Here is a 27,234-nt window from a genome sequence, read left to right as displayed (position 1 = left end):
TTGATCAGTTCACTGTAGTTTTTATTTATTCAACATTAAGAGAAAAACATCACAAAGCAAGTGACCCAAAATAGCACATTTTGTGCATTTCGTCAGCCCCTTGGCAGCATCAGGCAGATGTGTTCACTCTGGACTGACTTTTGCGTGAATCTCCCGGCTCTTCACCCGCAGCTTGTTGACCTGGGACTCGGCAATGTCAGCCCGTTCCTCGGCCTCCTCCAGCTCGTGCTGGAGCTTGCGGAATTTGGCAAGATTAGCGTTGGACTGTTCCTCCTAAGAATAAAGTTGTGAGAGTTAGACTTTGGGGTTCTCATTGCACTTGTCACAAACAGGATTATTTCCTCAACTCAGATATTTCCTTCTTATGGTTTGCTTGTCATATCTGATTTCAAATCCAGACAGAACTTGTAACTTCCATTACATTTTTTACTCTAAAGAATGAAAGAAGAAACAGTTTTGAAATGGAAGACAAGCTCATTATGTCAAAGCCATGTATACGTGAAATCTATGTACGATGTATGGACTGGGTGGAAAGGAGGAAGAGAGACCCATGTACGCTCGCTCACAGAGGTTAGAAAGTAAATGTAAAGTCAAATTCTAACTTTGGGAAAATCCCAGCTGAAATGTTTTTGCCATATATTTTGACTCTGGTATCCAGAGATGCTGCGGCTGGGGCGATGGGGATAGGAAGAAAGTATGCCCTCTGTTGGCTGGACTTAACTTCCATTCGTGCCTCTCCCTTTCGTGTTCCCTTTTCTTACCTCTTACCCACTACATTGTGTCTGGGAGAGTGGGGGACAACCAGGAAAAGTGTAGCTGGAGAATCTTCCAACACATCCGAGTTTGCTACAGCGAATGTGCAGGGATAGGTCCCTGCTGATGACACTGGTGGTGAGGGAAGGAGTCAGCTGGGGTAAAAGATTTCTGTTTGGCTTTTGGGAACAATTGATTTTGTGCATTTCTAGGGGGAGAGGAATATTTATCATGGTGTTAGATTTTCTGCTGGATATTCTTTGCAGCTATCAAGTAAGGTGGGTTATTTGGAATTTTCTTTTTTTTCCCCCCAAGCCCTACAAATTGCTTAATAATAAAAATATCTCATCTTGAAGTCTTATTCTATAATTAGGATTTGGGAGTAAATTCATATTTATATCATCTCTCTTAAAATAAGAATGACATATTCTTACTTGGTCTCATTCTTTCTCATTAACGCATTCTCTTAATCCACTTTCTACCCCCAAAGAAGTTTTCTTCTTCCCTCAAGGGCTTAAAGATACGTACAGCCTCCTCAGCTTGTCTCTTGTATGATTTCACCTTCGCCTGTAATTTCTCTACCAGGTCTTGCAGCCTGAGAACATTCTTGCCGTCTTCCTCAGTCTGGAAGTTTGGAAAAAGTGGTCTGTATTGAATCCAGCGAAATAAACCCACTACAGGTGGTGAAGTAAATCACTTTGATATGATGGCAGGTGGGCCTGGGGTAAATGTGGTCAACTCTTCAAGGCTTCCTTCACAGTATTAACAGTAGCCACTCTTGTTAAATGTCCAGCGTGTGCAGGCACTATATTGGACAGTTATACACGTCTCTAATCCTTACCTCCCTACTCTGGTGGGTAGATGTTTTTATTCTATTTTACAGGTGATGAATTAAGGTTTAGAGTGTTAGGTAACCTGTCCAAGTTTAAAAAGTAAGAGAGGCCAAACCAGGACTAATAACCAGTTTATCTGTCTTTGAAACCTATATTCTTTCCTCACTTACACTATTTTCTAAAGGCCTTCCTGATTTTCCTTGCTTAGGAAAGGGTCTGTGATAGGTGACTGCGTCATTTGCCCCTTATACATATCAAGTTACTATGTAGCTATTTGTGAGTACCACATAGTCACCAGGTTTTCAATTTCCCTTTGTGCAGGAAGTCTGGATATTCTAGAAAGCTCTTCCCCTTACCTGGTAGGTGAGTTCCTTTACTCTTCTCTCGTGTTTCCGCAAACCTTTAACAGCCTCAGCATTACGTTTCTGCTCACTTTCAACCTCTCCTTCAAGCTCACGTACCTACAATCAAGAAAGACATTTATATAGTCAGTTTGGGGGGATGTTAATTAACTCAGGACCTACTGAAGATATTGGGTGGCTGTCCCCAGCCACAGGATAAGGATGGGAGTCAAGGATGGGGGAGTGCCGTTTTCACTTCCCGGATTCGGAGGGATTGAGAGACCCACCCGTGCCTCCAGCTTCTGGATCTGCTTCCTCCCGCCCTTCAGGGCCAGCTGCTCAGCCTCGTCCAGCCGCTGCTGCAGCTCCTTCACCGTCTGCTCCAGGTTCTTCTTCATCCGCTCCAGGTGGGCGCTCGTGTCCTGCTCCTTCTTCAGCTCCTCGGCCATCATGGCCGCCTGATTAGCAGTGAAACAAAACCAGTGGAGAGAGCTGAGGTAGAGCATCAAGACTGTATAGTTTGACCACCCCCGTGTGGCGCTCTGCTCACGTCAGTGACGGCCTTCTTGGCCTTCTCTTCTGCGTTGCGCGCTTCCTGGAGAATGTCCTCCATCTCTCCTTGCATTTGGGAGATGTCTGTCTCCAGCTTCTTCTTTGTATTGATCAGGCTGGTGTTCTGTTAAAAGTAGTGAAAATTTACAAGACCTGCAGTTGCCCAAATCTTATGTTTAAAGAAGTAATGCCCCTGCCCCATTTGGTAGAAAATCTGAAGAAGAACACACAGCAAAAAATCATCTATAACTGCGGCACTTCGAGGTAATTGCAATTCGTATTTTAAAGCGTCTCCCCCATCCTTTTAAATACACACATATTTATAAAACTAGAGTGCTTCCGTATTATCATTGTGACTCATCACTGTCCGGTACACCAGCGTTTGTTTGATGTGAGGGTCCCACCTGGGTGTGCAGGAGCTGGACGCGCTCGCTGGCGTCCAGGAGCTCCTGCTCTGCCATCTTCCTGCTCCTCTCCGTCTGCTCCAGGGTGGCCCGCAGCTCCTCGATCTCGGCCTGCAGCAGGTTGGCTCTGCGCTCCACGATCGCCAGCTGCTCCTTCAGGTCCTCCTGGCCCCGGAGGGCATCATCCAGGTGGAGCTGGGTATCCTGTTAAGTTAATAAAAAGTCTTAGACACTCTGAAGAAGATGTGAACATCCCAGGAGATGAACTGGAAGAATGGGTTGGTGCCAGGAACGGGAAATGACAGGCCTGTCATTTGAATGAGCATGAAAATGGGGATGTCACCTGCTTAGGTGAGAGGATTATCAGGAGACTGATTCTTGTTGTGTTTTATGCTATCAACTGGTTATTTTTCATGTGCGAGTCACCAGTATCTATAATTTATGGAGCGTTTTCCATATGCTGTACCCAGCACTTGACATCTGTCTTCTCACTTCATCCTCACAAGTAACCCTGTGAGATGGGTAGTTTCATTCTTAATTTGTAGAAGAAACAGAGGTTCTGAGAGGTTATAATAACTTGCCTAAAATCAGGCAGCTAGTAAGCGACAAAACTAAGACTCAACCTCAGGCCTATTGGTGCCTAAGTCTTTTACTTTCTCTCGTATCATAGCTTATCTCTGGGCTTCTGTTCTTTTATATAACGTTTCTTTAAAAATAATATATTCGGACTTCCCTGGTGGCGCAGTGGTTAAGAATCTGCCTACCAAGGCAGGGCACACGGGTTCGAGCCCTGGTCCGGGAAGATCCCACATGCCACGGAGCAACTAAGCGTGTGTGCCACAACTACTGAGCCTGCGCTCTAGAGCTTGTGCTCCATGACAAGAGAAGCCACCGCAATGAGAAGCCCGTGCACCGCAACAAAGAGTAGACCCTGCTCGACGCAACTAGAGAAAGCCCGCGCGCAGCAACAAAGACCCAATGCAGCCAAAAATAAATAGATATATATTCTGTGTGTATTTATTTTTAGCTTCCTCCATACTATGAACTGTATAATTTGTTAAAAGAAAAAAAAAGGATGGTGTGACGAGAAGGTGTTGTGATGAATGGGAGATGGGTCACTTCCCTGGCTTGTCTGGGCTCTTAATGTGGACCCATTTACCTTCAGGAGCCCTTGGGTGTTCCTGTAGTTCCTCAAGCTCTCTGCTGCCAAGCGGTTGGCGTGGTTCAGCTGGATTTCCATTTCGTTCAGGTCTCCCTCCATCTTCTTCTTGACTCTCAGGGCATCGTTCCTGCTCCGGATCTCTGCGTCCAGCGTGCTCTGCATGGACTCCACGACTCTAATGTGGTTCCTCTTCAGCTGGTCGATCTCCTCATCCTTTTCAGCAATTTTCCTGTCAACTTCAGACTTGACCTGGTTCAACTCTAGCTGGATACGCAGGATCTTCCCCTCCTCGTGTTCAAGAGATGCCTTAACATAACAGTGATCAATTAATTAATAATGGAACATGAATATTTGGAGGGTATTCCCTTGTGAGCCAAACTCTTACTAATATCAGTTTGTCTGATATTACAGAGTACAATAAAAGAGCTCTAGGACCCTACTAGGTAAATCATCCTTTAATTTGTTCAGTCATAGACTCTATTGGGCAACTCTGTAATTAGGGTGCTATAAAGTGCTATGCAAATATTATTCATATGAGTAGTAACAAAAATTATATGATTAAACTTATGTGTAGTAAACAGGAATTCTCTCCCGTTCTAAAAATTAAAATGTTCACGTGATATACTAATTCCTGTTGTAGACATTCTCAGTTTTAAAACATATATATTTTTGATTACAAAATATGTGTCCATTGTAGAATGTGGGGTAATTTATAAAAACAGAACCTTCCTATTTTGCCTCCACTTAGAGGCACAATTTTCATGTGGTACATTTTTTTTCTAGTTTTTTTCTATTTATATATATTTATACATGATAAAGTTATATTACATATGCAAATGTGTGTCTTGCTTTGAAAACTATCCTCTACCACAAGTATTAACTGCATTTAATGGCTGTAGAAAATTGCATCATATGGATGTTGTATAGTTTGCTTTACCTTGTTTTTGGATTGGACATCTTGTGTTTAAACTTTGCCTCCATTTAGGATAATTTTCTTGGGATAGAGTCTTAGAAATAGGACTGATAGGTCATATTATTACATTTTTAAGACTTTGGATAACTATTGCCAAATTGCCCTTCATAAAGGTTCTATGAGTTCAGATTCTCACCTGCTCTGTAATAACGGATCCATCGCATAGTGCTATTGCCCAGTGAAAACAGTGGTGTTTCCACCGATGTTCGTCTTTGACTTTCCCCCCACAACATCCGTATACGCACCTCTGCTTCCTCTAAGGCAGCCTGAACTTCACATTTCTCTTGTTCCACTTGCTTCTTTATTTTCTCCAGCTCGTGGATTTGCTTCCCCCCCTCAGCAATCTGCTCAGTGAGGTCAGAAATCTCCTCTGTGGGTGAACAGAAGGGAGAAGTGATCAGACCGATAGAACATGGCAAGGCCTTTGCAGGGCCATCTAGGGTAGGGAAGTTCAAGAGCACTCACGCTGCAAGTTCTTATGTTCTCTCTTTAGCATTTCAAGTTGTTCCAGGGATTCCTCGTAGGCATTCTTGACCTTGAACAGCTCAGTGCTGAGAGAACGGGACTCCTTCTGGGAGGCCTCAAGTTCAGCCTGGGTTTCCTCATACTTCTGTTTCCATTCTGATAGGACCTGAAAGGCAGTACATTGTCAGCTAATGGAAGGAGAAAGGGAGACTAGGTCAAACATCGATGGAGTTTGGAGCAGGCCGGGCCACCTTGTCAAAGTTCCTTTGCTTCTTATCGAGAGCCGCGCAGGCAGCGTTAGACTTCTCGATATCGAGCATGAGGTCCTCGACCTCATTCTGGAGCCGCTGCTTGGTCTTCTCAAGGGAAGCGCATTTGGCGTTCACGGCTTCTACGTGTTCCTCGGCTTCCTGCAGACGCTGGGCCAGCTTCTTCCTGAGAAGTTCGCCAGGCAGTTAAGGAGAGAGGTCAGGAACAGGGGCAAGCGCTCAACTCCTCAGCCCCGTTTCAAAATCCTTTTTCTACAGTGTCAAGTAGCATGGTTTTCAAAACTGTGGTAGCCAGAACTGCTCTCTAGATGGATTAAACTGTGAAAAGGTCCAAAGTGGTGAACAACTGGACTCAAGTCCTTTTTGTTTTTGAATTGTTAGAGGCCATTGTTGGAGCTGACATTGTCTGTATGTATCTTACAGCGTATGATTGCAGGATCTTCAGGGCTTCTGATTGAGTACGGTATGGAGAATGACTAGCCAGGGCAATTCTATCGATTGATTTATATCTCATCTCATTCCAAAAAGGATTTGAGACTAACTAGATATTTTGTTGGTCACAGATACACTGGGCATATTCTTTTGCTTTCTCAGACTTTCTATTTTATTTTATATACTTTTCTTCCTAGAGAAAAATAGCCAGGTTCTTCTCATAATATATATTTGGTCAGTCTCACCTGAGAGAAGAATGGATAAATAAATCAGGATAATTCATGTAGTCTAAGCAAAGGCAGGGTTTTTCTTTTTATTCCTTCTGAATCGTCTACATTCTTGCTTTACTCCCAATTGTGTGCCAACTATACGTGCCTGATGTACACAAAAACCGTTAGCCCTAATGCTCTAGAAGATCTACCTGCAGGCCTCCTCTGATCTGTACCCAGACTAAGGCTTTACTTTATTCAGACTAACCCTGAACATTATGCGCAGTTCGGATGGCCTCCAACATGAGTATCTGTCTTTGTACTACAATACTTAAGAAGGTGGTCTCTGGAAGCAGAATGTCTGGTTCTAATCTCAGCTGTACTGTTTTATAAATCATAGGCTTTTGTGTTAGTTGGTTAACCTCTCACAGTCTCAATTTCCTCGTCTGTAAAACAGGGATATGAATAATAACGCAATGTAATGTTGCTGTGAAAACTAAATGACTTGATATAGGATAGTATTTGACCCACGGTATGCACTTAGGGTAGCTTCTGCTTTTGTTATGGTCACAGCTGTGTTCTGGGAGTTGCTGAGCTGGGCAGCTAGGAAACCATTGTCATGTCCCTCCCTCCTCTAGAGTTGACAGTACACACTTGGCCTCCTCCAGCTCCTCCGTGCGCTGGATGGCGTCCGTCTCGTACTTGGTCCTCCACTGGGCCACCTCGCTGTTGGCCTTGGACAGCGCCCTCTGCAGCTCGGCCTTGGCTTCCTGCTCCTCCTCGCACTGTTCCCGCAGCAGCTCGCAGTCGTGGCGGGAGGACTGCAGGGCGTGGGCCAGGGCGCTCTTGGCCTGCGGAGGTATGAGTTCAGTGACTTAAAGTCATTTCTTCAGTGATATTTAATTTATACACTTAAAGGAGCACCTAACTGAATATGTTTAGGTTTGATCAGCCAAGGATACTTTTGGTAAAACTTACTTTCGTTTCTTCCTCGAGCTGACATTTCAGCTCCTCAATCTGCTGCGTAGATGCTTGTTTGGTCCTTGAAAGCTGAGAGACCAAAGCATCTTTCTCATCCAATTGTCGGGAATATTCACCTAAGAATTATCGAAGTAAGGGAATTTGTTCAGGGCGTAAACAAACAAGCCTAAAGTTTGTATATATAATTGTATGTATATGACAAATATATACTTTAACTAATTATAAATATTGCTACAGAACTGGCTAGACTAAAAAGCAGCACTGCTATTGTAGGGTAACAAATAAACTAGTCTGCTGATTCTTTCTTGCTTTTTAAAATTTCTTCTAACCCGCCCAGCAAACTCCTATAGTTGATGACTCTCCTCTAATGTGGGAGGATCGCTAATAATTCAGAACCCCCGGAACTGCTTTTGTCTAGGACATAATTGCAGGACTGAGGGAAATCTCTACCTGCTTCCGTCTGCAGACGCGCCCTCTGAGCCGTCAGGTCACTGATCAGCCGCTGCTCTTCTTCCTCCTTCGTCTTAAGTTCACTCACTTGGTCTTCTAGAGCGCGGCACATCTTTTCAAGGTTTCCCTGCGGCACATGGACCCACGAAAGATGAGACATTGAATACAGTCAAAAAAAAAAAAAAGTTACCACTGGATTCTTAAAATATTTTTAGAGTGAATAAATTTATGTCAGGTGTAGTTGAAACTTATGGCACCAACTCTATGGAACATGCTAGGATTCAAGTATGACGGGTGCATAATCTCCCCAAAGCGCTCATTGTTGGGACTTTATCCCAATGATACTTGACACAGACAAAGTAGATTTTGAAATAATCATATAACAAATTATATCCAGCATTTAAAAAAAATGAAATAAAATGGAATATATTAGAATACAAAATTTTAGATCAGTGCTATAAACTGCCTACAAACAATGTTTAATGCCAGAGAACAATGAGGGTTCTTACAGTTATTAACTATCTCGTTTAAAGACAGTATTGGGTACCTTGGCTTTGGAAATGGTCTCTGCATTACTGCTGAGGTCGTCGATCTCCATCTTCAGCTCGCTCTTCTCCTTCTCCAGCTTCTGCTTGACCCTCTGCAGGCTGTCAATCTGCTCCCCCAGCTCGGCCACGCTGTCCGCGTGCTTCTTCCTCAGCGCGGCCGCCGTGGCCTCGTGCTGCAGGGTGGCCTCCTCCAGGTCCCGGCGCAGCTTCAGGAACTCGGCCTCCCGTTTCTTGTTCATCTCAATCTGGGCCGAAGTGGCCCCGCCGGCCTCCTCCAGCCGCTCGCTGATCTCCTCCAGCTCCCGGGAGAGGTCCGAGCGCTGCTTCTCTGCTTTGGCGCGGGAGGCCCGCTCTGCCTCGATCTCCTCCTCCAGCTCCTCGATGCGGGCCTGGCAGTGACACAGCACATTAACATGGACTCACCTCAGTTTCAGTTCTTTTGGGCGCAGAAGCAAATGGAGGTGAGACGACCCACCTGCAGCTCTTTGATCTTCTTCTGTAGTTGAACTTCCACTGCCTGCTCATCTTCGATTTTGCTTAGCAGGCTGCTGATTTCAAATTCTTTCCTTTAGACAGAAGGACAAGGCAGATTAGTACCCATAAGAATTGAGAGATGATGTTGCCTAGAATTTATTTTCTGGAGTTCCTACTTTTTAAGTTTCTCATCAAGTTGTTGTTTGTCATTTTCTATATCTACTATGGATTCTTGGGCCAATTTTAGGTCACCCTCCAGTTTCCTCTTGGCTCTTTCTAGATCCATTCGAAGTTTCTTTTCTTGTTCTAGAGACCCTTCAAGCTAATGAGAAAATAAACTGTTAAAAATTGAAAGTATATGAAAAAACAACTTTCAAATGGGTATTAAAAACACACATCATCCTCTTGCTGCTCTAGCTTGGCCTTAGCTTTGGTCAGGGTGTTGACTTTGTCCTCTTCAGCCTGGAGGTCATCCAGGGTCTGCTGGTGGGCCTCCTGGAGGGCCTTCTTCTCCTTGGTCAGCTTTGCGATGGTTTCGTCCAGGCCTGCCATCTCTTCTGTGAGGTTTTTCACCTAGAAGGGTTAAGGAAGAGATTATCTCTGCTCTAAAGCAGCTTAGTTAGATGGCAGTCTCTTCTGTGCTGTATACAAATGTATTTCATACCTTGTTCTCTGTGGCATGTTTCTCCTTCTCAACCTTGGCCAGTGTCAGCTCAAGGTCATCTATGTCTTTCTTCAGTTCCGAGCATTCGTCCTCCAGTTTCCTCTTCTTGGCGGTCAGCTCGGCATTGATCTCTTCCTCATCCTCAGCTCTCTCGGTCACCTCCTTGATCTTGGCCTCCAGCTGGATTTTGTTTTTAATCAGTTGCTCACACCTTTCCTCTGCATCAGCCAAAGCGTCAGCTTCCTGTGGAGAGATTTGCTGAGCTGTTTAGAGAATTTGTTACTTATTTTGAACTTGTTCTTTGCACAAAATAGTACTGTTTACTGAATGCTAATGAATTTTTCAGTATGAATCTAAATTAATTGAACATCATTCCATTGTCTGGAGAAACATAGCTAATTAGATATGGCCCTATAGATTTAGAAGCAAATTAGCCTGAAAAATGACTGGATTGAAGCAATTGACTATTTTAAAAAGTATTGTGTAGAAGAGTGGAAGGACCAAAGGAAGCCTGGCTCCTTGTCCCAAATTTGCCTCCATATGTATGACCTCGCACAAATTGATTTACTCCTCTTACCCTCAATTATCTCATGTAATTAAGAGGATTGGAATAAATGATTGCTAAGAACATTTCAACTACAATAATCAAAGAGTTTTGACTTAGTCAAATTGGTTAGTTTTGGTTTTGATCGTTCCCTACTTGCCTCAAACAGCTAGCTGCTACACTGGATTTTAAAAAGAAAAACTACGTAATATTATGCCTGTAAATACATTTCCATGAAGCATTTTTCATATACTCAAAACCTCCCTGACAGACCGTAACAGTGCTGTATAATTGTCCAAGGTTTCCATTTCCATTTTAAGAATTACCTATTAGTCTCAAAATGAATATTAGCCTATATAAGAACTTGTAATTTTGAGAAACGACATAACTCAGTGAGGTTTTTTATAAATGATTAAAGGACTCATAAAAATCAGTTCAGCCAAGACCTTACTACTCTGGGCTGGGGAATTTCTTTAACTTCTCCGTGTGTGTTTATATCTTAAGTTTTTAAAATGCTTAAACGTTTGATAATGAGGACTTCCAGGGTTCCTTTGCTTTTATTTTTAATAGTCATACACTCAGTATATATTTACTCACTGACTAATGATAATACCAATGAAAAGAGGTTAAGGTGAAGAGGCTGTGATTGGGAAAATGTAACCTTCATATAAGTGAACTTATCAGAAGGAAAAGTTGAAAATAGCTTAAACATTTTAAGAAAACCTTTCTTTTTTTTTTTTTTCTTCCTGACGTTGTTGGGCTTGTTGGACCAGGGAAATGGGAGGTTCTGTTTGGCCAGAGTGCTGATGCCAGGCCTGCCCCCACTCTGATGACAGCTTCTTCCTGAACCAATAAACAGAGGCCGTGAGCACTCAGGGTCAGTGTCAAAGGAAGAAGCCCAGAGGTCACTAGCTCTGGCTTGCACCGTGGTAGTTCAGTTCAGGTAACTGCAGATGAATTTATTGAGCTAAATCCTGGGGGTTGAGGAAAAGAGGTACAGAGAGAAATAAGAATAACTGTCTTTTATGAGTTTAAATACAATCTCATACACTTGTATTCAGGAAATAGGGCTCTTAAGACTGGGATGAAGGAGGCAAGGCAGAGGAGTAAAACGACTGAGATTTGGGGGCTTTGCCTTTAAACTGCTTCCTTCATTCCTATTACATTTGTGATATTGTGGTTTTTTTTTTTTTTTTTTGCCGTACGCGGGCCTCTCACTGTTGTGGCCTCTCCCGTTGCGGAGCACAGGCTCCGGACGCGCAGGCTCAGCGGCCGTGGCTCACGGGCCCAGCCGCTCCGCGGCACGTGGGATCCTCCCGGACCGGGGCACGAACCCGCGTCCCCTGCATCGGCAGGCGGACTCTCAACCACTGCGCCACCAGGGAAGCCCTGTGATATAGTTAAACAAATTCTTCAATCTCCCATTTTCCATTTGCAATTTGGAAGTAGTTGGTGCCTTACTTCACAGGAATATTGAAAGTTAAGTGAAATACTGCAAATAGCAACTAGAAATTTTTCTTTTTCAAGAAAAGGCCATTTGTAAATCCAGAGTGTATGTGAATTCCAGGAAAGCTTCCATGACATGGTACATTCAGCACACAGAGTACTCACAGATTGAACCTGGAGCTGCAGCTCATTTTTCTCTATCAAGAGAGTCACCATTTTTTCTTCCAGTTCCTTCCTTTTTGCCTCTGACTTGGCAAGTTCATCTTTAGTTTTCTGGAAATCTTCCTTCATGGTGGTCATCTCCTTCTCTGTTTCCGCACTCTTGAGGAGGGGCTTGATCTTGAAGAAGAGTTTCATCCAGGGCCAGTGCTTGACGTTCATGAAGGCACGTACATTATACTGGATGCAGAAAAGGGCTTCTCTGAAATGACCGAAAAGTAGCAGTGTAGACTGATCCATTAGAGACAATGTTATTGTTAGTATTATTTTTTTTACATACAAGCTCCCCTTTTAATGACCCCGGCACATGTAAGTGATGTGTCAAATTCTGTGTATTTTATATGCAGGACACACACGCACACACGCACACACACGTGCCCTCACACTCAGAGCGGTCCTCAGTATGACCACTTTGCTGGTGTGCACTGCTCATGCTGAACGATCGTGTGTGCTCAAGCCCCTGTCACATTAGCAAAGAAGCTGACTTTAGAGGAGGAGTACTTTGTATATATGAGCAACACATACCATTTTAAGAACATTTGAGAAGTCACAATATTAGTGACTTGGGAGTGGGTGTGGCAGGTGTAAGTTAACTGTGCTGCTTGGCCTTCGGCACACTGATGTGACCTGTGAAAGGGCATGGCTTGCTTTCCTAACTGCCCACCTAAATTGAGCTTATGGTTTATCCTGTTTTCCTTGAAACCTCTCCTTTCATTTTAATCGCTGCTGAATTATCTACTCCATAAACAACTTCTGTTAGTTTCTTCACATAATAGACTGGCTTTTCTCAAGTCCTTTCAAATGCCTACTTCTTATCTGCTCAGTTAGATTGTTAATGTCTGCAGAGCATTTAGCGTGGATTGAGCTACGAAATTTGTTTTATTTAAATAACATTTTAAAATATTAATAAAAGATACTCCTCCTGCACACTGTAGCAATAGACTGGCAAGGTTTACCTGCCTTATAACAATGTGTTTGCCTCTTCAAGCTTGTTAAAATGGAGATTCTATTTCTATAGGTCCAATTTATAAGAACCATATCTCTGAGAAGGCAGATTTCATGACATAAACTGTAATGTTGACACATGGAAAAGACTTGGGAACACTTATACCACAGAAGTAAATACGTACAGATGAGCAAAATGAATGCAAAACGTGTGTGTAAGGACAGGGAATGCAGTAGTGCTGGGTGAATGGGTTGGATGAGGTTAATTAGAGGAAGCAGAAATGGAAGCCTTGAATTGGCAAAGAGATAAATTAGGCTGGGGGGGGGAAGGGCTTGTGCAAACAGGAGAGAAGGAGATAAGCACATTGTTTAGCCTGGCTGGAAAAGGCTGTGCGGTGGGAGATTATAGATGAGGTGGGGAGTAGAGAGTGGCCTTGACAGACACACAGGCAACTTGAATTTGATGTGGGAGACCGTGGGGAACCACAGACAGATACGGCGTGGTGAAAATAGTGTTTACTGCAAATGATTCCTGCTGCTGTATGTGAGATGAATGAAAGGGAGAAACTGAGGGAGGAGAGAAGTTTTGAAGGGAATCCCAGCGTGAGGGGTTAAGCAGAGGCTGACGTGTTGTAAGAGTGAGTTCCGAACTGGGTGAGACGTGCATATTACCCACAAGATGAAAGAGTTAATGAATAAGGAAGAGCGATGTAAAGTCCCTAAGAGACCTTACAGTCCTCATCCTCTGCATGGTTACCTCCTTTGCAGCATCTTCTGATACTCTGCCCTCATTAGGAATCCCCTACAGATGGCTTGAGTTCTTGTTATAATCTGGGCCAACTTTTCATCTCTCATTTCTTCCAGAAGACCCAGCAGGCCAGCTTTGAAGAAAACCTGGAGAGAGGAGAAGTTACAAATCATCCCCAGGCTACAGGAATACAGCCATGGCAGAGGACTTGGGTCAGGGGTAAGTAATAGCCATACCTTTGTATGTCCAAACTTGTACTGGGTGTGATCAATATCAATAGAGGCGAGAAGTTTCTCAGAAGCCTTCTTGCTGTCAATGAACTGTCCGTCTGGAATAGCACTTGCATTTAAAACTTTGTATCTGTTCAGAATGATTAGGAAGGTGTGATCATATATGAAAACCAAATGACACCGAAAGAAAACGTCAGTAAAAAGAGAAAAAGCAAAAGTAGAAAATCCAACTGTCCTTTTAGGTTCAGATAGTAAAACAATATGATTTTTCCACAAGCTAATGCATGCTTCCATCCTGTTTTTAAGAAATGCCACCTTCTCTGGCTTGTATTCTGTTCTAGCACCACAAGACTATATTATTTGACTTAATTTCATAGTATTGGCGAAGCAGGATACATAAAAACAATGAACAGAGGACAACAGTGAAAATGATCAATTAGTCACAGCATTCAGTGAAATATGACAGAGGGAGACTGGCCTTTGTTTAAAATCCCCATATAAGATTCTGCTTGGGAAGCCCTTCCTGCAGATGCGGATGCCCTCCAGCACCCCGTTACACCTCAGCTGGTGCAGGACAAGATCGTGATCCATGGCCCCTAAAAATAAATCAGAGTACTGACTACTGGGCACTGAATGCTCAAACTTGCGCCTGTTTGATTATTTCATGCTCTTAGATCTTACCAGGAGTTTTGGTTTCATTGGGAATGATACACCGTACGAAGTGAGGGTGTGTGCTCTTCAGATTGGTCATCAGTTTACTTAAATTTTCCTAGAAAACCAGGTAGAAGGGACTTGATGAGAAAGTTCTCTTTCAGGTTGCTGTTTTTGGTAACTATATGGAACGAACCTAGGTACTTCTTTAACTATAATCGGTAAAAGTCTGTGAGGCTTCGGTTGCTCTGTGTTTTAAAGGCCTCAAGAATTCTAGCCTGCCAAGTAACCGAAGGGCTAAAGTTCTGGGAAGAAATGCAGCTCTCCCTGGAATTCATTTATGACACCTAGGATCTCTGCTGTAAACAAACTGCAAATTCAGTAGCCTTGACACACAGGAAGTATTCTTGACCGAGAATCAGAGGACAAGAGTCTACAGTCTCGCTTTGCCACTAGTGAGCTGCTTGACTCTATGAACTCCCTTTTCTCTTTCTGGGCCTCATCTGGAAATAGTTGGGATTACCTCTACGGCCTCTTCCATCTCTCTCAGTGCTAATATTTTTCGCGGTAGTAGTTTACAGAGGTAACCTAGGTTAGCCACTGTCCCAGTGTTTGCCGTTCCTTCCTTGAGTGTATTATCTCCCTGGGACCTGTAACCTCTTGTTTTTCGGGTTTTTTTTTTTTTGGGGGGGGGGGAAGAGTCTAAAGTCATAAGGCTATATGACCTTGTGTGAGTGGATCTTGGGTACCTGAGAATGATCACAGTCTGAAGCATATGGGGGGAGTTATTCCAGAAATAGAGTAACTGATTATGACAGACAGTGGTGTTTTACTCCATCACAGAAAACTAGCAAGTAGCTATTTCTCAGTATTTCTTAGGTATATTCGTTGAGAAGGCGGAGGTGCTTTATTTTTCATATCTCAGTTAACTATTAGGAAGTAAACAAAATAAGTTATGTGAGTTTCTAATCTTGCAATTATGTACAAGGATAAGTTGATGAAACAAGGGCATATTTGGTGAAATAATGCAAATTGGTAGTGAGAAAAGAAGGAACAGGGCTGTTTTCTTGTTTAGGTCATACATAGTATCTGCATTTTAGTTCTAAAAAGAACGAGACTTAGCCCCAGAAATCCTGACAAAGCAGCCATTAGACCAGATGCTCCGCATGTTCCCCTTTAGAGGAGCCAGTTTTTTTTTTTTTTTACGGGCTTAGTTGCTCCGCGGCACGTGGGATCCTCCCGGACCGGGGCACGAACCCGTGTCTCCTGCATTGGCAGGCGGACTCTCAACCACTGCGCCACCAGGGAAGCCCCAGAAGAGCCAGTTTTTAAGCCATCTAAGAGAATCACATTATTTGTAGTAATGTTATTATTACTGTTATTTTTCTATCTTAATCATCCATCTAAATCACTAGGTTTGGCTTTAGATAATTTTCAGCTATCACCAAAAATTAAATCCACCTCGGAGGACAAAGATGTGATTTGATGGAAGGACGTCCTAAAGGGTGTGTCTCGGGCTCAATCGTCAGAGGGGAACTCAGGAACATTCTCAAGGGCAGCATTATTCGTGCCATAAAAATGCGGCTTTCCACAGGGCGACCTCTGAAGTTCAGCTGTGCTTCCTTAAAAATCGGCCATATTATATAACGAGAAAGCTTCTGAGGGCATTTCGGAATTCCTGAATACATTAGATGAGCATAATAAGGAATAAGAGGTGCAACATTCAGCCCTACGGGAGGAGGATTGCTTTGGCTGTACCCTGACAAGAAAGCATATTTGAAGGAATTCCTATTAACATTCCATTCCCTCCTATTTTATTCTAAATCCTTTACTCTTATCCTAATTATGATAAGTCATAGAAACTGAATAGACTTTTCGAATTAAATTTGTACTTTACCCTGAAAAGGGCTGACACAGTCTGGAAGGAAGACCCCTTCTTCTTAGCACTTTTCTTTGTGCCGCTGTCTAAGATAAAAAGAAAACCCATCAACGGAAGTAGAATCCCAGCGGCTGGAATGGTATGTGAACATTCTGTGGGGATAGGTGAAGTTAGATCAGGGGCCCAGAAAGTACCTGCTTCAGCACTAGCGTATGTGGAAAAGAGGCTGGCCAGAGTCTTCATTGCGGACTTCTGGTACAGCCCGACCACCGTGTCGTTCAGGGGGTCCTTGTTCTTGTCCAGCCAGCCGGTAATGTTGTAGTCCACGGTGCCCGCGTAGTGGATCAGCGAGAAGTGGGCCTCGGCCCTGCCCTTGACCACCTTGGGCTTCTGGAAGTTGGCAGACTTGCCCAGGTGCTGGTCATACAGCTTGTTCTTGAAGGAGGTGTCTGTGGCCTTGGGGAACATGCACTCCTCTTCCAGGATGGAGAAGATGCCCAGTGGCTGAATTCAGAAAAGTAGACATTGGTGTCAACCTATCTTGTCTCAAAAGATGTAGACATAGTGGCCGTCATTCGATTGAATTATGAGCACTCCTAATTAAATATATTTATAAAGTAAACCAGGGTCATAGCGCAAAGAGGTCCTTTTGTTTTCACTAGAATGACTTTTCCACTATTCTTTCTCACATTCAATCCATAGCATTGTTTTCAATTAAAAGAATAGCTGGATATAAACTCCAAATGTCAGCACTGCATAAGTGGGGGCGACTTATTAAAATGTTCCGTGATTACCACATTTTCCCCTGTTTGGTGAATTAATCTATTGTCAGAGTTTTATTTTTCTATGGAAAGGACTTACTGACTTAGAATGATGTTTACTTTATATATGCAATAACTTAACAGTATAAATAATGCAAACCTTATTTAAGACATTTTGTGCATTTAATCCCTTAAAGATAGATTATGAAGAAGCATTGCAACTTGACTCTTAACTTCCAAACAGATTACCTTTGATATAAACCCTAGCTGTGTTACCTGTGCATTAATTTTGATTTAGAAAGCAGTTATTTCTATTGTTGACATCTTGGATCATAGTGGAGATAGATTTAGAACAAATGAGGTAGTTCTTCTAGTGAAGCAGACCATCTCAATAGAGATGCTGCTTTAAACTTGGATCTGAGTCAGTGTTAGAACAGATCTTGTTACGACAAAATGAAGCTAAACACTCTCTGATTCTCCTTACGTAAAAGTTGAAAAGAGAAAGTCATTTCTGAAGTAATTTTCTAACTTGTTCTGATATCAGTCTATTTAAGATTACAGTAGTACATTCTGGAGTTGCTTAAGGCACTTGGGGAAGTTATCCTTTCAGTTCGGGTTTCCTTTAGAAGTCAAACGGACCTTCTCGATGAGCTCAATGCAGGCGGCCAGGTCCATGCCGAAGTCGATGAACGTCCACTCGATGCCCTCCTTCTTGTACTCCTCCTGCTCCAGCACGAACATGTGGTGGTTGAAAAACTGTTGCAGTTTCTCGTTGGTGAAGTTGATGCACAGCTGCTCCAGGCTGTTGAACTGCACAAAACCAAATTTCCAACATTAAGGGGATTTTTATAGCAGTAGAATTCATCACTGAAAAATCTTTTATTGAAAATATGTGGAATACAGTAATGAAATAAAGTTTAAACTGATTGTTGTCTCTTCAGAAATCCTGGGGGAAAAAATGATCATTTTTGACATGAACCCTTTTCATGATTTCTGAGCATTATTTAAAGGCACAGCTGTCAATCACATAGCAAGAGTTCTGGTACAATCTACCTCTTTCCACCTCTGAAGATTGCATGGGCAAAAATGTGCTTTTTGCATGGGCATTAAAAGTATAACCATGATCCTGTGAGTTACGGTTCAGTTTTAAGGGTGAAAGTAATTCATTGCAAAGCCTCACTTCTTTTACCCCCCCCCCCCCAATTCAAGATAAAGGTCACATTTTCACTTTTGGCATCACATTATTAAGGAAAGCTTTTCTTAAGACCTTTAGTTGATGTGCAGAGTGAAATTAATAGGCTAATTGCTCTTCTATTCATATCAGACATTTGGTAAATCCTCATTGTCAGGTCTGTGAAAGTGGGGACCTGGCGTGGTACAGAAATTGAAGATCTGATGGAGTCTTTATAATAATTGACACCCTCATTTTATAGATGATAAGGCCGATGCCCCAGAGGGGAAATGGTGTGTGTCAGATGAATCTGGAAAAGGGAGGACTATGGACTGTCACCACGCTTCTACCTCTAGGCCATTTCTCCTCCGTGGGAGGTGCCTTGTGTATGGACCAAACATTGCATAGCCAGGTTCCTGGCGTGGCTTTGCCTTATATGGCTGGAGGATCTTTAGCACGTGTTTTGATTTTCTTGCATCTGTTTCTCCACGTGTAATTAGAAGTAATATTAGTTACTCCTTCATGGGTTGTTGTGAGGATTAAATGAGGTAACATTTTGAAGTGCTTAGTAGAGTGCCAGAAATACAGGCTTCGTGATAAATGTTAGCTATTATGATTACTTCTGTTATTATCCAGTTACTTCCTGGCTATTTCGTTCTAGCTGCCATGCTGGAGAAAGCAATGTAAGCACTACAAGTGTAAATGAAGGATAATACTCAGTACATCCAAACCCAGATTGCCTTTCTCCCACTTTTTATTAACATGAAGATACACTCACGTCAAAGATCTCAAAGCCCGCGATGTCCAGGACGCCAATGAAGTGCTGCCTGGGCTGCTTGGTGTCCAGCTGCTGGTTGATGCGGGTGACCGTCCACAGGAACATCTTCTCGTAGACGGCTCTGGCCAGGGCGCCCACCGCGTTGTACACCTTCACGGACAGAGTAAGGTTGTTGGCACTATGAAAGGCCTGGGAAGTGTGAGATCCTCTGAGGCTGCGCCATTACCTGCTGCACAGTCTGGCCTTTGGTGACGTACTCATTGCCGACCTTGACCCTGGGGTAGCAGAGGGCTTTGAGCAGGTCAGCAGAGTTCAGACTCTGGAGATAGGCAGCCTTGTCAGCAACTGCAGAGACACAGTTCACGGAATGTTGTTCAACAGCAGATCCTTCTTCAAGGTCGTCTGTCCACTTTCCTCCATCCATTTTCGTTATTATTTAAATTAAAAGCTTTAAATAATTCTATAGAAGATCAGGTGAGGCTCTCTGTATATTAGAGCATACACTTGCTAATAAATGGTCAGGCAGTTACCCTGGCTTTTGGTGAATTGTTGCAAGCAACTCCTGAGAAATTCAACAACAGTAAAAACTTGTCCAGTGTTTATGGAAATAATTTATGTAACACAAAAGCCAAGAGTCCCTGCTCTTAAGACACAGTAGGTGGGGGTGGAAGGTAAGATAAATACACCTTATCTCAATTTGGCTCCTCCCAATTTAACCTCAACGAATTAGCTTCTTTATCTGAAAATGTGAGGCTTAAATTTTAGTGCATGATTCCTACAGAGTCCCCTTCTAAAATTTTGTCAGTGACTATGATGTAAATGAGGGAGAGAGAATGTCAAGCCAGGGGGGTCAGGAAAGGCTTAAAGGAGCAGATAACTTTAGCTTCCATGGTAGATCCTGTAAGTTCCATGTTCTTTCCATACATAGAGTGTATGATTTTTCTTTCTCAGTTTCTTTTTTATCTTACTTGTTGCCTAGATTGTCTGAGGGTTAAATGTAGACAACGCACACACACGTGCACAGATGTCCTCCAGCCCCAGCTCTGTGTTTGGGCAAGACCCTGTATCCCTCCACTAGGTTTACCCAGCTGGTGCTGAAATAGACCAATATGCCAAGTTATCCTGTATACCTTCTCGCCACTGCTAAGGCAAAGCAAGTCAAGGCTCTGTCTCATTCCCTCTCTAGTGATCTGGCCCCAGGTTGTGCTTTTTAGATATATCCTTACAAGTGGCTGTTAGGGTTCATTTGGGCTGCATAGAAAGATGGAGATATGGAGATGTGAGGAGGGAAGGGGGGTGAGGAAAGCCTGCAGTGTGTGTAAATGTGTGCGTGCCCCTCAGAAGTCCAGCTACAAAGGAAATGTGAGTTTAGAATAACCTTTTTTTTTCCTTGGCGTATTCTCTAATTTAAACCCCGATGGAGGTTCATTTGGTACCTTCGGTGCCATCTGGCTCCGCTTGCTCCTCACGCTGCTTTTGCTTGAATTTCATGTTCCCATAATGCATCACAGCCCCCGTGAGCTTGTAGATGGACACTTTCTCCTCAGGAGTAAAGCCCAGGATGTCAATGGCTCTCTGCCAGGAGAAATGATAGGACAAAGATAGGGCAGAAGAGACTAACGTATTTTGGAGAATTTACACTCTATTCTAAGGTAACCACACTTATAGTGTGGTTGCTATTGTCATTTCCGTACATAATGGATTTTTTAAAAGTGAGTGTGTGTCTTACATCAGTGGCCATCAGCTCTTCTTGGTCATCAATGCTGGGGACTGTGATCTCCCCTTGACTGACGAAGGCGTAGTCATATGGGTTGGTGGTGATCAGGAGCGTTTCTGGGTACATAGAATTCAGGGTGTATGTTTTACATGAGAAGTTGTCAACAAAAATATTAACTTTTGTCTGTGAATTTCAGTTCATCCTTACCAATCAGATCTGGCTTCTTATTGGAAGTGATCTGATAAAAAATATGGTAGCTTCTTTCTGCCTTTAACTGGAAAGTAACTCGAGACTTTTCTAGAAGATCTGGAAAGAGAGGGAAATAGACATTGAATTAGAAGAAATATCAATGCTGCTGAGATACTAAATGAAGTGCAGTGTCTTTGGCTAAAATTGGGGACATTACATTAGGCTCCATTGAGATGTCAACGTGATGATCAACCCTGTCGGTACTACGTGTGAGAATTCCAAACACGTATGGCAATTACCCACGGTCCTCACCATCTAAGAGCAGAGAGTGAGGTATGCACGCTCCAGTAAAAATCGACTTTGCATATGGATGACCTGCGACCTCTGTATCATGATTGATCCTTAATATCCCCTCCGTCCTCAGATCACCTTGGATTCTTTGGTGAGGGACGACCTTGGAAACACCTACCAAAGCTCAGATCAAGAGCAAATCACAGAAATGTATTGTAAGCCTATAGATAACTCATAGGAGTCCGTAGATAGTCCTACTGTTTTTCCTGGAGAAAATGTCATAGTTGCTTCTGAGGCAGGAATTGCAGAATGTGTTATAGAGCCATCAGCCTGAGACTGAGGTAAATGGAGCACACAGCGATTATGGGTAAGTCTGGCATGAGCTCCCGGGCAGCACTGCCAGCAGGCTCAGTGCTCAACGAGTGTTGCGAAATATCCCTGCAGATGACATCACTTGTTTCTCTGTTTGATTTTCAATGGTCCTGTTACTCACATGTCTCAATATCAGCAGAAGCCAGTTTCCCTGTGGTACCGAAGTGGATCCTGATGAATTTACCCTTGCAAGTGAAAAAGACGATGTGATGTTATATACAACACTGTTAGCACACGAGTAAGAAGGGATTGAGTTAGTAACTCAGACAGGCCTTTTTGGGCATTTAAGGCCTGAGAAAACCCTTCTGTGACCCAGAGACTCACAAAGCGAGAGGAGTTGTCGTTCCTCACGGTCTTGGCGTTGCCAAAGGCCTCCAGCAGCGGGTTGGCGCTGATGATCTGGTCTTCCAGAGTCCCCTGTGAAGGCAAGAGCAGTCCTCACATCTGGCGCTTCCTGTGCGCCCTGCCAGTCTTGGTTCTGAGCCGCCGGTCAGACCCACCTGCATTTTGCCAGAAGTAGCTTCGTCCTTCCTCTTCTCCCCAGTGACTGCAATTGTTGCAAAGTACTGGATGACACGCTTCGTGTTCACCGTCTTCCCAGCCCCGGATTCTCCGCTGTCAGACAGAAACCAGAGAAGAGATCAGAACTACAGCTCACGTTGTCGACATCTAAGACAGTCACCACAAACCAGAGAAGAAGAAAAAAAATCACATACGTGATCAGGATGGACTGGTTCTCACGATCTGTAAAAAAGAAATCAAGACCCTCAGTTTTTAAAAATAGTACACATTCAATACAAAGATTATTGACTCTGTAAAGATTAATCAGTTTATCCTTTTTAACATTTTGAAGATGTTGCCTGTGATCTTGGTTTTGTGTGCAGCTCCCAGATAGTACTTGCCTCTTGGAGTAAAATTTGTGAAAACGAGAGGCAAAGAATCATCTGTTTCTTCTGAAAATATTATTAGTTTTAAAACTTATGGGACGTTTCAAACGTATACAGAGGTAGAGGCAATAATGTATAAAGAGCTCCTATGTACCCATCATACAGTTTCAACAGTTATTATTTGGCCAGCTTTGTATAACCTGTACTCCCATCCTAAACTCACTTGGTTATTTTAAAGAAAATTCCAGGCATCATATAATTTCATCTGTAACTACTTCATTAAGAATCATACAATTCTGAAGTTTCATTTAACAGATGAAGAAACAAACCCAGCGAGAAATAAGTTACTTTTCTAATAGTTACATAGCTTATCAAGATGTTTAGGTCTATTTGACTAACAGTTTATATATTTTTCTGCTACCTGGCCTCCTCCCGGTTTTTCATATTAATTTGACAGCTGGTAATACTAAAAAAGGAAGGGATCTGGAATTGTAAATGTTGGTGTTCATTTACTTTTATTTTCCTCTTTATTTTATGCACGTTTCTAGGTAATAAAACCAAAAATTGTCACTAGTTATATGACTGATATGTTGGATATATACCAATTTTCTGATTTGTTAAATCTTTAATTCTATACTGATATAGATTTTAGAGCATTCTCAAATCTAAAAAAATCTATTCAGAGAAATAGATGCTAATTTGGGTGCTATTTAGATGTGGATATAGACTTTAGAGAACTTCAAAGCTCTATTCAGGGAAGTAGAGAGAGATTTTGGAACATATTCAGGTTGATTTCTTTTTCCAGTAGAAGAAAAATCAAGAAAGATATCACATCTAGTGGGAGCATAGATAAGAAAACAATGTTCTAGTCTCTAACCTGGTCAAATGCCACAGTTTTGGGTGGTTTTTTTTTTTTTTTTACAAAAATCACATTTGGAGATAAGTAATCTTGAATTTGGAGCAGTCCCAAAACTTGGGGGCGTGGGGACCTCTGTAGGGGTGGTGGTGTACATAGCAATGTAAATGCAACTGCTAAGTGTTAAAACCTCTGGAATGAGCCCACATTTGGATAATTTCTGGAAGGTAGCTAGCTTCTGCTGACAACCAAAGAACAGTTTCCTGGCATGATATCCTTCTCCTTTAAAAGACAATTTAAAAACAGTGCAAAAAAAACAAACAATCAAATAAAAAAAAACAAAAAGGAACAGAATCTTCTCCAGTTTCTAATATCTCATGGAAGAACAGGAAACTCAGGAATTTAGAATATTTCCAAAGGCAATACATTTGATGTGTGCCGATAAAAGGTTTTCATGCTGTATTGGGGCCTACAGTTCACATCAAAGTCTGTTTGTTCATTAAAGGTTCTGTTTCCACATTTCTGTAAATATAGATGCATCACTCACTCACCAGTCAGCATGAACTGAAAGGCGTTGTCAGAGATGGAGAAGATGTGGGGCGGGGCCTCCTGGCGCTTTTTGCCTCTGTAGGCAGCCACCACCTCGGGGTTGTACACCGGCAGCCACTTGTAGGGGTTGACGGTGACACAGAAGAGGCCCGAGTAGGTCTGAGAAAACCAGAACATTCAACATGAGGGATTTGTTTTTACTTGGAGAGACAGGTGGAATAAAGGGATATTGAAGGGCGCTCACGTAGATCATCCAGGCCGCGTAGCGCTCTTTGAGGTTGTACAGCACCCCTGGCTCGTGCAGGTGGGTCATCATGGCCATGTCCTCGATCTTGTCAAACTTGGGAGGGTTCACGGGGAAGACCTGGTCCTCTCTGACAGTTAGAGTCTGGCAAGTAAAGTAAGAGACAAGTTTGTATTAACAGTTGGAGGTAGGATTCATGTTTATCTGCTTTAATTATAAGACTACAGTGGTGGACACTTTCCATTTTATTATTCGGTGTCCTTTAAATAAAGGCATGAAAATACATTAATCTTAGCATTTGATGGTAAGAAAATCTGTCCCCTCTGATGAGCTAGAATACTTACTACTCTTTAAAAAATACTTTTTTCCTCCCACATTTCCTTGTCCCAGGTTTATTTATCAGTTTATATCATTTTACTTAAATGGGTTTAATTTTTCATTTTTTCTGGCCATTTATTACAAGAAACTTCAATTTGGGGGGAAGTAATGGGGATATTAACACATTGTTTATCTAAATAGATAGTAATTGTTTTGATAGGAGAAGCTAGTTTTTATTTCTCCCAACTTTGGGGATTTAGACTGGGAAGTGAGGAATTGAAGGAAGGTGCTGGAGGCCAAGCCTCGTGGCTTTAAAGTCCTTTGGGTAGTTGGGAAAGGGAGAAATGAGGTTACTGCTGAGAATGTCTTTTATCTTCCAAATCTGATGTCTGTTAATGGACCAGAAGGGTGTCTGTATTGGCACAGGCTTAGAGATTGTGAGCAAGGAAGGCTTCAGTTTGAAGCGAGGAGGTGGAGGAATAAAGCAGGGAGTGTCTTCTCCTTCTGTTTTTACTTACTGCTCCACACTCTGTCTTTACAGTTACTTTCCCTCCTTCTTTGCTTTGTATGATGCTCTTCACATAGGATTCCTTGGGCTCCACCACAAAGACTGATGCTTTAGCATCGAAGGGCTTGTTTTGGGCTTCAATCCGCTCCTTTTCCGATTTTCGAAGGTAGGGAGCAGCTTCGCCAAAAACAGCCATCTCAGCATCCAAACTCGCACTCATGGCTGCGATTTATTCAGAGAGAATGTTGCCTTGGGGGAAAAATGAGGGAGAGGGGAAATAGAAACCACAAGTTATACATGGGAGCTAGGATTTGAAATGCAAGAAACGTTGAGGCTCCGTCGCCTGCCTGGGCTGTTAACTATTCTTCCAAGCTGTTGCTGACCAGTGTTCTCATACAGTAACCCAAGCACGGGGCTGGTTTGGAATGACCAGTGTGAGGCTTCATTTTTAGGGCCTTGAAAATTTCCTTCCCAGGTGGCATATCTTGACCTTCAGGGCTAGGGCATCTACAACCGAGTGAGAACGGAATCCTTGCATGTTTTATTCTCTAAGCTGTAACAATATCTATAGCTAAGACTGTTGTTGATGGATTGTTTTCTAGCAACTGTCATTCTTTAATCCCCACTTTTCCTTCTGCTTAATGTTTGCATCTGCCATTTGCCAGGACAATCGTAGAGTTAGGAGGGAAAGTTTGTTTTGTGCAAATGGAGATTGATATTTTCCAAGCTATCGAAAACATCTTTGCCTTTTAGATGGCCATTTTTTCCTCTCATGAGCCAAATAATTATTTTTAACATCTACTTTATGTTAATATTTGGTGTTATATCTCTTGGTGGGTCATTAAAAAACCCATAATAAATTCTTATCATTCTAGGTTTTTTTTTTTTTTTTTTATCATTTGGGCTTGTTACCAAGAGACTTAGCATTGCCTTAATTCCAAAATCTCTTTTAACATTCTCCTTTTGGCATGAGAGATTTCACCTGTCAGTTAACAGATCTAACCACAGAGAAATGAGAGCTTCAGCACGGAGAAGTTTCTTCATCCCACATAAATTCCATAGGCTTCTTTTCTTTCCATCCAGAGAAAGAAAAGAGACAAAAATTTAAGAGTTCAGCACATGTATGTGAGCCATGGTCCTCCGTTGATAGCTACGTCTCTCAGTGTTGGCGTGTTACTCCGGTTGGGTCTCTCCTTTGCTCTCAGGCAGTGAATTCCCTGGGGGGAGGGCCAGGATCTCTTCTAAATTAGGTATGATATTTACCCCTCTGTGGGTGTAATACTTGTGAGTTTTTAAACGAACAATAACACACCTTTCTAAAAACGACAGTGAATCATGGAAAAGTAGCTAAAATACTATGGTTTTAACAAGATGTTTGTTTTTGCTTACATTTTTAGATTAAGAATTTTTCTGAGCATTTAAAAAAAATATTGGTAACGTGTATGAGTATTCAGTGCTTGTCTGGAGGGGGAGGTTGGCATGGAATAGTCCATTGCCCCTGGACAGTTCTAAGTGCAGCTGAGAACTCACTGTCAAAATTCATTCTTTCCTAAATGGTCCTTTAATCCTGGAATTCAGATGCGGGTGGTCTCTGAGCATAAGAGATTCTGAAAACATGATTTCCCAGCATTTATAAGCAGACATTTGGAAGCACAGTCTATTTACATAACTGCAAAAATACGGAAATGGTGTACAGTGAAGAGCTGTTCCCAGCTTCGTTACCCTAAATGAATCCCCTCTGCCACCAATAAATGAGTAAAGCAGAGTCTTACCTCTGGATTGCAGGTTCAGAAGCGCTTAACACTGTAAAACAAGTTTCTTGTTAGCAAAGCTCTGAAGTTCCAGTCAGATAGTTACAGAACTAAAATATTTCCCTGGCCTAAAACTTGGCTGTATGAAAATAAAAGTCAAAGTTGGGGGGAACAGTCTCATGCTCAGAGATGGGCCACGGGGTAAGCTGTCTCTGCCCCCAGAGCCCTTCAGGTCCCAAGGCCCCCATCACTTACCTCTGGGTTCTTGGTGGAGATGAAGCAGGAGGGCTCCTTTGTGCTTATATAGGGGCTGATGTGCTGATGCTGCAGCTACCTCCTCTTTGTTAGAGCAAGACATTTGGCAGCATGAACCCTCAGAATAATTTGTACTAACATTTGTCATGTTTGGATATAATTAGAAGTATTCATATTATTTTGAGTATGTGAACCAATCTCCTATAAATAACTTGACAGCGACCAATCTGCTGGCAGAGAATGCTTTCTAGTGTGCTGGGAAGGGAATCTTTGACAGTGCCTGGTGGGGCCTCCTAAAAGCTATATGCGTTTTGGCAAGCCCTCTCGCACATGCCTGTGGTGACCCAGTGATCACATACCCAGCGACGCATTGCTTTCGGGGCCCTATAACCACTTTTCCTTCTTTGGTACCACA

The 27,234-nt window shown here is 42.6% G+C and overlaps 1 protein-coding gene across 1 annotated transcript; it reads right to left on the bottom strand.

Annotated features, from left to right (window-relative positions):
- On the bottom strand, positions 1-26,926 carry LOC131746625 (myosin-8). The gene is made up of 40 exons (XM_067021526.1): positions 26,820-26,926; positions 26,586-26,616; positions 24,824-25,062; positions 23,988-24,131; positions 23,746-23,902; positions 22,168-22,195; positions 21,952-22,066; positions 21,776-21,868; positions 21,573-21,636; positions 20,807-20,905; positions 20,612-20,715; positions 20,319-20,457; positions 19,109-19,227; positions 18,883-19,032; positions 17,573-17,743; positions 16,367-16,676; positions 16,191-16,258; positions 14,324-14,411; positions 14,121-14,238; positions 13,649-13,772; positions 13,422-13,558; positions 11,666-11,921; positions 9,511-9,753; positions 9,243-9,419; positions 9,023-9,168; positions 8,848-8,938; positions 8,372-8,761; positions 7,825-7,951; positions 7,372-7,490; positions 7,048-7,244; positions 5,735-5,918; positions 5,484-5,649; positions 5,264-5,388; positions 4,043-4,351; positions 2,884-3,087; positions 2,478-2,603; positions 2,215-2,385; positions 1,943-2,047; positions 1,282-1,377; positions 1-273 (listed from the first exon to the last, which is right to left on the bottom strand). The coding sequence occupies exons 3-40, from the start codon at positions 25,031-25,033 to the stop codon at positions 124-126; spliced, it is 5,820 nt and encodes a 1,939-aa protein (XP_066877627.1). The 5' UTR covers positions 25,034-25,062; positions 26,586-26,616; positions 26,820-26,926; the 3' UTR covers positions 1-123.
- Between the last annotated feature and the right edge of the window lie 308 nt (positions 26,927-27,234).

Source organism: Kogia breviceps, chromosome 19, assembly GCF_026419965.1.
Source record: "Kogia breviceps isolate mKogBre1 chromosome 19, mKogBre1 haplotype 1, whole genome shotgun sequence".
Taxonomy (NCBI): Eukaryota; Metazoa; Chordata; class Mammalia; order Artiodactyla; family Physeteridae; genus Kogia; species Kogia breviceps.
The sequence above is the reverse complement of the archived record's forward strand: the minus strand, read 5'-3'. Positions and strand labels throughout refer to the sequence as shown.

What these genes read in the sequence shown, in the direction of transcription:
- LOC131746625 (XM_067021526.1), bottom strand. Translation starts at nt 25,033, where the DNA reads ATGAGTGCGAGTTTGGATGCTGAGATGGCTGTTTTTGGCGAAGCTGCT. An exon ending in AACATGCCACAGAGAACAAG is followed by an intron (nt 9,420 to 9,510) that starts GTATGAAATACA and finishes TAACCCTTCTAG; the next exon opens with GTGAAAAACCTCACAGAAGA. An exon ending in AGAACATAAGAACTTGCAGC is followed by an intron (nt 5,389 to 5,483) that starts GTGAGTGCTCTT and finishes GTTCACCCACAG; the next exon opens with AGGAGATTTCTGACCTCACT.